The sequence below is a fragment of the Salvelinus fontinalis genome, chromosome 2 (genome assembly GCF_029448725.1).
Source record: "Salvelinus fontinalis isolate EN_2023a chromosome 2, ASM2944872v1, whole genome shotgun sequence".
In the NCBI taxonomy this organism is placed as follows: domain Eukaryota; kingdom Metazoa; phylum Chordata; class Actinopteri; order Salmoniformes; family Salmonidae; genus Salvelinus; species Salvelinus fontinalis.
In genome coordinates, this window is record NC_074666.1 from 100,845,469 (window position 1) to 100,857,176 (window position 11,708).

At 42.4% G+C, this 11,708-nt stretch overlaps 1 protein-coding gene across 1 annotated transcript in view; it reads left to right on the top strand.

Moving 5' to 3' along the window:
- The first annotated feature begins 9,422 nt into the window (after nucleotides 1–9,422).
- LOC129833354 (xylosyltransferase 1-like) overlaps nucleotides 9,423–11,708 on the top strand; it is a 48,122-nt gene continuing 45,836 nt past the window's right edge. Inside the window, exon 1 of the mRNA XM_055897898.1 lies at nucleotides 9,423–9,881. Within this exon, the coding sequence (XP_055753873.1) occupies nucleotides 9,603–9,881 (279 nt within the window). The 5' untranslated portion in view covers nucleotides 9,423–9,602. The remainder of the gene's footprint in view (nucleotides 9,882–11,708) is intronic.

Here is an 11,708-nt window from a genome sequence, read left to right on the forward strand (position 1 = left end):
AGGGTGGAGATAACCACTTTTTTCAATCATTCCCTTGAGTGCTGTAGCCACCCTTTCCTGCTGTGTTCTCAGGTCGTTTGTGCCTGTGTGTATTATTATCTCTCTCCCTCTCTCTCTCTCTCCTTTCTGTAGTTCGACTTGTTTGTTATTCTGCTTATGCAAGGCCCAGCTTCTTCTTGACCTCGTGGTCAGCCAGTCCAAGAGGATTATTATTGGTTCAGATGGTGAGGAAACATTAATATGTACATAAAGGAAACATACCAAAGGCCCAAACTAAAGACTCTAAACCAAACCAAAGGCCTCAAGGCCACCAATGAAATCCTCCTCACGGTTTTTCCAGCTGGGACACTGACTGACCATCACCTTAATTGGCAACACCTGATGTGCTTATCAAGGCTTAGCTCAGCACTTTGACCGGTTAGTGCTGCCACCTGGGGGATGGAGTGTGGAAGTGTATCCTGGTAGAATGTTTCCTAACTGTGTGCTATCACTAAACTACCCCCCAGCATGATTACCAATCCAGATACTACTACAGTAGACACCACCCAGCATGATTACCAATCTAGATACTACTACAGTAGACACCACCCAGCATGATTACCAATCTAGACACCCCCCAGCATGATTACCAATCTAGACACCACCCAGCATGAGTACCAATCCAGACACTACTACAGGAGACACCACCCAGCATGATTACCAATCCAGATACTACTACAGTAGACACCACCCAGCATGATTACCAATCTAGATACTACTACAGTAGACACCACCCAGCGTGAGTACCAATCCAGACACTACTACAGTAGACACCACCCAGCATGAGTACCAATCCAGATACTACTACAGTAGACACCACCCAGCATGAGTACCAATCCAGACACTACTACAGTAGACACCACCCAGCATGATTACCAATCCAGATACTACTACAGTAGACACCACCCAGCATGATTACCAATCCAGATACTACTACAGTAGACACCACCCAGCATGAGTACCAATCCAGACACTACTACAGTAGACACCACCCAGCATGATTACCAATCCAGACACTACTACAGTAGACACCACCCAGCATGATTACCAATCCAGACACCACCCAGCATGATTACCAATCCAGACACCACCACAGTAGACACCACCCAGCATGATTACCAATCTAGACACCACTACAGTAGACACCACACAGCATGAGTACCAATCCAGATACTACTACAGTAGACACCACCCAGCATGATTACCAATCCAGACACTACTACAGTAGACACCACCCAGCATGATTACCAATCCAGACACCACCCAGCATGATTACCAATCCAGACACCACCACAGTAGACACCACCCAGCATGATTACCAATCCAGATACTACTACAGTAGACACCACCCAGCATGATTACAAATCCAGACACCACCCAGCATGATTACCAATCCATACACCACCACAGTAGACACCACCCAGCATGATTACCAATCTAGACACCACTACAGTAGACACCACACAGCATGAGTACCAATCTAGACACCACTACAGTAGACACCACCCAGCATGATTACCAATCCAGACACCAGCCATGTTCTTCATCCCTTACTGTCTCCTCTCTGCTCTAGAGAACAATGGATGGTTCTGGGTTCTAACTGGTTCCAGATCAGTGGTAGTGGCTAATGTTCTCTGTTCTCCTCTCTCTCTCCCCAGGGCCCAGGATTCCACTGTGTGTGTATACCTGTGTGTGACTCCATACATCTTTGCCATTGTGTGTGTGTTCTGTGTTCAGCTAGTAGAAGCCTGTACCCAGGGTTCTACTAGCCTCCAGTGGAACATCTGTCAGTGCTGGGGTCTCATCCTGACAGGATGGTGTGTGTGCTGCCAACACTTTTAGCCCCAAGATGTCATGTGTGTGTGCCTGCCTACATCTGTACCACTGCCAGTGTGTGTGTGTGTGTCTGTGTGTGTATACGTCCATGCCAGTGTGTGTCTGCATATGTCCGTGCCAGTCTGTGTGTGTGTCTGCATACGTCCGTGCCAGTATGTGTGTGTGTGTGTGTCTGCATTTGTCCGTGCCAGTCTGTGTGTGTGTCTGCATACGTCCGTGCCAGTGTGTGTGTGTGTGTGTGTGTGTGTGTGTGTGTGTGTGTGTATATACGTCCGTGCCAGTGTGTGTGTGTGTATAAGTCCGTGCCAGTGTGTGTGTGTATCTGCATACGTCTGTACCAGTGTGTGTGCGTGTGTGTGTGTGTCTGCATATGTCCATGCCAGCGTGTGTGTGTGTGTATATGTTCATGCCAGTGTGTGTGTGTGTGTGTATCAACATATGTCCATGCCAGTGTGTGTGTGTGTGTGTGTGTGTATGTCCATGCCAGTGTGTGTGTGTGTATATGTCCATGCCAGTGTGTGTGTGTGTGTCAACATATGTCCATGCCAGTGTGTGTGTGTGTGTGTGTGTGTGTGTGTGTGTGTGTGTGTGTGTGTGTGTGTGTGTGTGTGTGTGTGTGTGTGTGTGTGTGTGTGTGTGTCAACATATGTCCATGCCAGTGTGTGTGTGTGTGTGTGTGTGTGTGTGTGTGTGTGTGTGTGTGTGTGTGTGTGTGTGTGTGTGTGTGTGTGTGTGTGTGTGTGTGTGTGTGTGAGAGAGGGAACACATAATAAAACACATAGTTTCCCCCTCTGTACTGTCTGAGGGGTCTGACCCATTGAAACTGATATCACAACAACAGCTTTGATTCACTGATGTTTACTAACACAATGTGACACACAGCTCATCCCCAGGGTCAGCTAAGGAGAAAGCTGTGTGTGTGGATCGGTTTGTGTGTGGATGTGTTTAACAAAGTCCCCACAAGAATGGAAAACAAACAAAAATTAGACCAACTGGGGACATTTTGTTAGTTCCCACAAGGTCAAATGCTATTTCTAGGAGGTTTAGGGTTAAGGTTAGAATTAGTGTTAGAATTATGTTAAGGGTTAGGAGCTAGGGTTAGTTTTAGGATTAGGAGCTATGGTTAGTTTTAGGGTTAGGGGTTAGGGTTAGGGGTTAGGAGCTAAGGTTTTAAAATTAGGCTTTTGGCTTAAGGTTAGTGTAAGAGTACAGGTTAGGGTTAGGGGTTAGGGAAAATAGGGTTTTGAATGGGTCTGAATTGTGTGTCCCCACAAGGTTAGCTATACAAGACTGTTTGTGTGTGTGTGTGTGTGTGTGTGTGTGTGTGTGTGTGTGTGTGTGTGTGTGTGTGTGTGTGTGTGTGTGTGTGTGTGTGTGTGTGTGTGTGTGTGTGTGTGTGCACGTGTGTGTGTATCCGTTTGTGTGTGTTAGGGATGTGTCATTGAGGGCGTTTTTATAGGGCTGAGTTGGACAGTTAGGACGGAGTGCCAGGAAATGATGTCATCAATGGCTGCAGTGTTACACATGTACTGTCAGAATGGAGGAGAAGTGGAGAGAGTGGAGGAGAGACAAGTGGAAAGGAGAGGTGGAGAGAGTGAATGAGAGAGAAGAGGTGGAGAGAGAAGGAGAGGTGGAGAGAGTGAAAGAGAGACAAGTGGAAAGGAGAGGTGGAGAGAGTGAAGGAGAGGTGGAGAGACAAGTGCAATGGAGAGAGTGAAGGAGAGGTGGAGAGAGTGAAGGAGAGAGAGAAAGAGAATGAGGGGAAATAGCCGTGTTAATACTTCAGAGAGAGAGAACACTAACAGCCACTAACCTATTGCAAGCAATTAACGCACACACGCACACACACACACACACACACACACACACACACACACACACACAGACAGACAAACTCACACACACACACACACACACACACACACACACACACACACACAGACAAACTCACACACACACACACACACACACACACACAGACAGACAAACTCACACACACACACACACACACACACACACACACACACACACACACACACACACAGACAAACTCACACACACACTACTGCGAGCAAACAACACAGTAAAAGGTTATTGACATGAATGTGTTTAGTATTTGATTAAAACAGGGAGAAAACAGTGTATGCGTGTTAGACTGACCATAACAAGTCTTTTATTAAGTCGTTAACAGCAGTTGTTATTGGATATTAACACGCTCTCATAAAAACACTGTCATCAGAAATGGCCGTCAGTAAAAAAGGAACATGTAACTTTATTGATCACTTTATTATTGTCCATTTACATGTTCTTCTCTTTCTAGTTGTGTGGTTTTCACCATATTTATCAGGTGTGGAGATGTTACCACCATATTAATCAGGTGTGGAGATGTTACCACCATATTAATCAGGTGTGGAGATGTTACCACCATATTAATCAGGTGTGGAGATGTTACCACCATATTAATCAAGTGTGGAGATGTTACCACATATTAATCAGGTGTGGAGATGTTACCACCATGTTAATCAGGTGTGGAGATGTTACCACCATGTTAATCAGGTGTGGAGATGTTATCACCATATTAATCAGGTGTGGAGATGTTTTCACCATATTAATCAGGTGTGGAGATGTTTTCACCATATTAATCAGGTGTGGAGATGTTTTCACCATATTAATCAGGTGTGGAGATGTTACCACCATATTAATCAGGTGTGGAGATGTTACCACCATATTAATCAGGTGTGGAGATGTTTTCACCATATTAATCAGGTGTGGAGATGTTACCACCATATTAATCAGGTGTGGAGATGTTACCACCATATTAATCAGGTGTGGAGATGTTACCACCATATTAATCAGGTGTGGAGATGTTACCACCATATTAATCAGGTGTGGAGATGTTACCACCATATTAATCAGGTGTGGAGATGTTACCACCATATTAATCAGGTGTGGAGATGTTACCACCATATTAATCAGGTGTGGAGATGTTACCACCATATTAATCAGGTGTGGAGATGTTACCACCATATTAATCAGGTGTGGAGATGTTACCACCATATTAATCAGGTGTGGAGATGTTACCACCATATTAATCAGGTGTGGAGATGTTACCACCATATTAATCAGGTGTGGAGATGTTACCACCATATTAATCAGGTGTGGAGATGTTACCACCATATTAATCAGGTGTGGAGATGTTATCACCATATTAATCAGGTGTGGAGATGTTACCACCATGTTAATCAGGTGTGGAGATGTTATCACCATGTTAATCAGGTGTGGAGATGTTACCACCATATTAATCAGGTGTGGAGATGTTACCACCATGTTAATCAGGTGTGGAGATGTTACCACCATATTAATCAGGTGTGGAGATGTTACCACCATATTAATCAGGTGTGGAGATGTTACCACCATGTTAATCAGGTGTGGAGATGTTACCACCATGTTAATCAGGTGTGGAGATGTTACCACCATATTAATCAGGTGTGGAGATGTTACCACCATGTTAATCAGGTGTGGAGATGTTACCACCATGTTAATCAGGTGTGGAGATGTTACCACCATATTAATCAGGTGTGGAGATGTTACCACCATATTAATCAGGTGTGGAGATGTTACCACCATATTAATCAGGTGTGGAGATGTTACCACCATATTAATCAGGTGTGGAGATGTTACCACCATGTTAATCAGGTGTGGAGATGTTACCACCATGTTAATCAGGTGTGGAGATGTTACCACCATGTTAATCAGGTGTGGAGATGTTACCACCATGTTAATCAGGTGTGGAGATGTTATCACCATATTAATCAGGTGTGGAGATGTTATCACCATGTTAATCAGGTGTGGAGATGTTATCACCATATTAATCAGGTGTGGAGATGTTATCACCATATTAATCAGGTGTGGAGATGTTATCACCATATTAATCAGGTGTGGAGATGTTATCACCATATTAATCAGGTGTGGAGATGTTACCACCATATTAATCAGGTGTGGAGATGTTACCATGTCATAACTTTATTGATCACTTTATTATTAATAACTTTATTATTGATCACTTTATTATTAATACCTTTATTATTAATACCTTTATTATTAATACCTTTATTATTAATACCTTTATTATTGTCCTTTATTATTAATACCTTTATTATTAATACCTTTATTATTAATACCTTTATTATTGTCCTTTATTATTAATACCTTTATTATTGATCACTTTATTATTAATACCTTTATTATTGTCCTTTATTATTAATAACTTCATTATTGTTCGCTTTATTATTGTCGATTATTATTGATCACTTTATTATTAATACCTTTATTATTGTCCTTTATTATTAATACCTTTATTATTGATCACTTTATTATTAATACCTTTATTATTGTCCTTTATTATTAATAACTTCATTATTGATCACTTTATTATTGTCGATTATTATTGATCACTTTATTATTGATCACTTTATTATTGTCGATTATTATTGATCACTTTATTATTGATCACTTTATTATTAATAACTTTATTATTGATCACTTTATTATTGTCCATTATTATTGATCACTTTATTATTGATCACTTTATTATTGATCACTTTATTATTGTCCATTATTATTGATCACTTTATTATTAATACCTTTATTATTGTCCGTTATTATTAATAACTTCATTATTGTTCGCTATTATTGATAACTTTATTATTGATAACTTTATTATTGATAACTTTATTATTGTCCGGTATTATTGATTACTTTGTTATTGTCCGTTATTATTGATAACTGTATTATTGTCCGTTATTATTGATAACTGTATTATTGATTACTTTGTTATTGTCCGTTATTATTGATAACTGTATTATTGTCCGTTATTATTGATAACTGTATTATTGATAACTGTATTATTGTCCGTTATTATTGATTACTGTATTATTGATTACTGTATTATTGATTACTGTATTATTGATAACTGTATTATTGATTACTGTATTATTGATTACTGTATTATTGATAACTGTATTATTGATTACTGTATTATTGATTACTGTATTATTGATAACTGTATTATTGTCTGTTATTATTGATTACTGTATTATTGTCTGTTATTATTGATAACTGTATTATTGCCCAGCACCTCTCTGATTCAGAGGGTTAAATGTGAAAGACATATTTGGGTTGAATGCATTCAGTTGTACAGCTGACTAGGTGTCACCTTCCCCGTTACATGGAAATCAATGAGGTGGTTTACTGGAGGTGATGTTTCACTACATCCATGGACTCACACACACACACACACACACACACACACACACAAACACACACGACACACACGACACACACACACACACATACACGACACACACACACACACACACACACGACTGGACTCGCTGAGTCGTCGTTGTTGACTGGTCCTGGTTGGGTAACACTATAGTCGCATAAAGGATTTAATATGGACACAATACTCCCACACACTGAACACACACACACACACACACACACACACACACACACACACACACACACATTGAACAGAAAACACTTTAAACAGGTGTGTGTTCATGCTCACATCAACACAGTCTGAACAGAAATGCTTCAGAGAAAATTCCTGATAATAATCCTAACTACCAATCTGTAAAGTTCTTTTCCAGTCAAAATACAACATTTCAAATTAAGTGCATAGTAGCTTCTAAAGAGCCTCGGCACATGTCATCTGAATGATTTATCCCAGTTCAGTGGTACTGTAGGTAACCAACCAACCGCCAACCTGCCCCAGCATACTTGTTTATGAAACATTTATCACTTCAATCATTAATTCATTGAATGATAAAAGCATGACGTGTTTTATTATGTCTGTCTGGGTAGGGATTGGTTGTTAGTTCAGTGATTGGATAAACTAGTGAGTCACAGTTTCTGAGTCCCAAATGGCACCCTATACCCTACGGGTGTTTCCCCCCATCCCTATGGGGGGAATAGGGTGCCATTGTAAGGAATAGGGTGCCATTTTGGGACTCAGGTGCAAAGCAGGGAAACAAGAACTGAAGGTGTGTGTATATGCATGTTCTATTTCTGTTATTACACTGTGATGGTTTGGGTAAAGGAGGGATCGGGGGAGAGTGAAGGATTATTCAATATTTTTTAATTTAACTAGACAAGTCAGTTAAGAACTAATTCTTATTTACAATGAAGGCCTACCCTGAGCCAAACCCAGACCACACTGGGCCAATTGTGCACTGCCCTATGGGACTCCCAATCACGGCCGGTTGTGATGCAGCCTGGATTTGAACCAGGGACTCTAGTGACACCTCTTACACTGAGATGCAGTGTCTTAGACCGCTGCGCCATTCGGGGTTGAGGAAGAGACGAGAGGGAAGGGGTATAGAGAGAGAGAGTGAGGCAGGAATGGAGGGATGAACGGAGGGGAGGTTGTACTATGTATCATCCTACGTATTAGAAGGAGTATGCCACATGTTATCAGATCAGCAGAGCTTGGGCTCTTTATTTTGGAAAAATAATAAGTTATTTTGGAAAAAGACAAGCTCCTCTTCTTGTCTTTCCAGTTAGTGGTTGGGTTGATTGTTATGTGTTTTCTTGGTGTTCTGCCTCTCAGCACAGAGAGACTCCCAGTAGGAGTCAAACCAGGTTAACTATGGAAAACACAGGCCACGTGGGTCTCCCCTCTCTTCCTCCCTTTCCCCCTCTATCTCCTGCTACCTCTCTCCTTCCCTCTATATCTCGCTCCCTCCCTCGATCATACACACACACAGAGATAACTTGGAGAGTTCCAGGGAGATAACTTGGGAGAGTTCCATGTTTGGCATGGGTCCTCAGATCCTCAAAAGGTTCTACAGCTGCACCATCGAGAGCATCCTGACTGGTTGCATCACTGCCTGGTATTGCAACTGCTCGGCCTCCGACCGCAAGGGACTACAGAGGGTAGTGTGAACGGCCCAGTACATCACTTCCTGCCATCCAGGACCTCTATACCAGGCGGTGTCAGAGAAAGGCCCTAAAAATTGTCAAAGACTCCAGCCACCCTAGTCATAGACTGTTCTCTCTGCTACCGCACGACAAGCGGTACCGGAGCGCCAAGTCTAGGACCAAGAGGCTTCTAAACAGCTTCTACCCCCAAGCCATAAGACTCCTGAACATCTAATCAAATGGCTACCCAGACTATTTGTTCAACTGCATTGTTGGTTGGGGCTCGTAAGTAAGCATTTCACTGTAAGGTCTACACCCGTTGTATTAAAATTGTATTGTGACTAATACAATTTGATTTGATTTGTAGCCTTTGGTCCTACAGCCAGTACTAACACACCTGATACAACTGATCAACCAATACCTGGATTAGTTGAATGAGTGTGTTAGTGCTGAGCTGGAACAAAAACCTGCCCTGCACATCCTATAGCTGTCCAGTACCAGTAGCAGGCTGACCCCTGGTCTAAACTACACGTTTAAATAGGAGGTCATGTGTGGACAACACCACAAGAGTGCGCAGCGTCCTCTCTCTTAGTCTTCCTCTCTCTCCTCATCTCAAACCTTAGCCAATTCACCCCCATTTTCCGCCCGCCCTCACTCTCCTCTTCTCTAACTCTCTAGTCCCTGCCAGTAGCTCCACTCCATAGACGCAGGCGGCGCTGAAACCCTCTCAGCCACCCCTGCTGTCAGCGCTTAGCCGACGGGGGCAGCTCGCAGCTTGAGCCGAGAGAGAGAGAGTGAGAAATATGTTTAGCAATATGTGCGGTCGCAAGCTGGCTCGCCGCTTCAAATCAGCGCTGATTGTCGCGCTGACAGTTCTCCTGGTTCAGACGCTGATCGTGTGGAACTTTAGTACCCTGGATACCGGGGAAGAAGCGGGCGAAGGGGCCAATAGTAGGCGGGAGAAGAGGGACCAAGTCGGGGGCATCAACAAAGCCTACAGCCAGTACCCCCGGAGCGGGCTGCCAAAGAGGCATCACCAACCTCCGCTTGGGAAAACGGCTGTCCGACACAAGCAACAACCGGTAAGAGTAGCGAGATAATTTAAGTCTGCCTATTATTTTGTCATTTTAATAACGACGATTTTTAAAATCGATAACGACTAGCGTGATTACCATTAATTTGATATGCTACCATTCCTGATGAATTGTATAGGCTACCATCCCCCACTACGCGTGGTTTATTGTATTGTATTGTAGGCTATATTGTATTGTAGGGTAGGAAGGCTGTTAAGCATGGGATTGTTGTCATCAGACGAAGCAAGAAGCCAGCGTGTATTTGGATGACAAAGATGTTGCTTAGCTGTTGTTACCCAGAGATGTTGATAAGCTGGTGTGAGCGAACCAGTCTTTAGGAATGATCGTGGTATATTAGACTAGTGTGATAATGGACCACGGGAGAACGTGAGAGAGCGACACGGTTAATCGGATAGATCTACTTTAATGTAGAGTTGGTTTCTATTGGTAACGCGCTCTTACGCTGCTTTTACGTCTGACCTGTGACAGTTTTCTAGTGACCAGCCTGTCTATTACTGTAGGCTACTGTCGGGCGCTATCAGTGCGAGTGTGTGTGTGTGTGTGTGTGTGTGTGTGTGTGTGTGTGCGAGTGTGTGTGTGTGTGTGTGTGTGTGTGTGTGTGTGTGTGTGTGTGTGTGTGTGTGTGTGTGTGTGTGTGTGTGTGTGTGTGTGTGTGTGTTGCGCAGTCTCTGGTACAGTGGTAGACTCGTGGGTGGGATAATATAGCCACAGACAGGCTTAGGTAGGAGTTTAAAGATTAATTTAGAGAGAAAGAGAGAGAGAGAAGGAGGGATAGAGGTCTGTCTGAAAGACCGACAAAAAGTGTGTGCGTACGGGCGTGCATGTATTTAGTAGCGCACGTGTACACTTCCTCTCTATCGTTCTCACAGGATACAAAAGTTGTCCCAAACTCCAGAGAACTGGCGGTGATTTTGCAATGACGGCCATTTATTTCCCTCTCCTCCTTGTCTTCCTCCCGTTTATTTGGTCTATTTTTAATAACAGAGTGCATGGTTGTTAAGTAGTGTTTTATGTCCCTGTGCATATCTAGGCAACTGTTGAAAGAGTGTGTGTGTATGTGCGTGTGTGTGTAAGTGTGTTGAGAGAATGATGATGATGATAGAGGACTGTGACACGTTTCCTGTCTCCTCTACCCGTCCTGATGCCATTATTACATGCTGGTCCATATCTATCAGAATCAGATGATGTGTTATACTGTATGGTTACTGGTCCATATCTATCAGATGATGTGTTATACTGTATGGTTACTGGTCCATATCTATCAGATGATGTGTTATACTGTATGGTTACTGGTCCATATCTATCAGAATCAGATGATGTGTTATACTGTATGGTTACTGGTCCATATCTATCAGAATCAGATGATGTGTTATACTGTATGGTTACTGGTCCATATCTATCAGATGATGTGTTATAGTGTATGGTTACTGGTCCATATCTATCAGAATCAGATGATGTGTTATACTGTATGGTTGCTGGTCCATATCTATTAGATTATGTGTTATAGTGTATGGTTACTGGTCCATATCTATCAGATGATGTGTTATACTGTATGGTTACTGGTCTATATCTATCAGATGATGTGTTATACTGTATGGTTACTGGTCCATATCTATCAGATGATGTGTTATACTGTATGGTTACTGGTCTATATCTATCAGATGATGTGTTATACTGTATGGTTACTGGTCCATATCTATCAGAATCAGATGATGTGTTATACTGTATGGTTACTGGTCCATATCTATCAGATGATGTGTTATACTGCATGGTTACTGGTCTATATCTATCAGATGATGTGTTATACTGTATGGT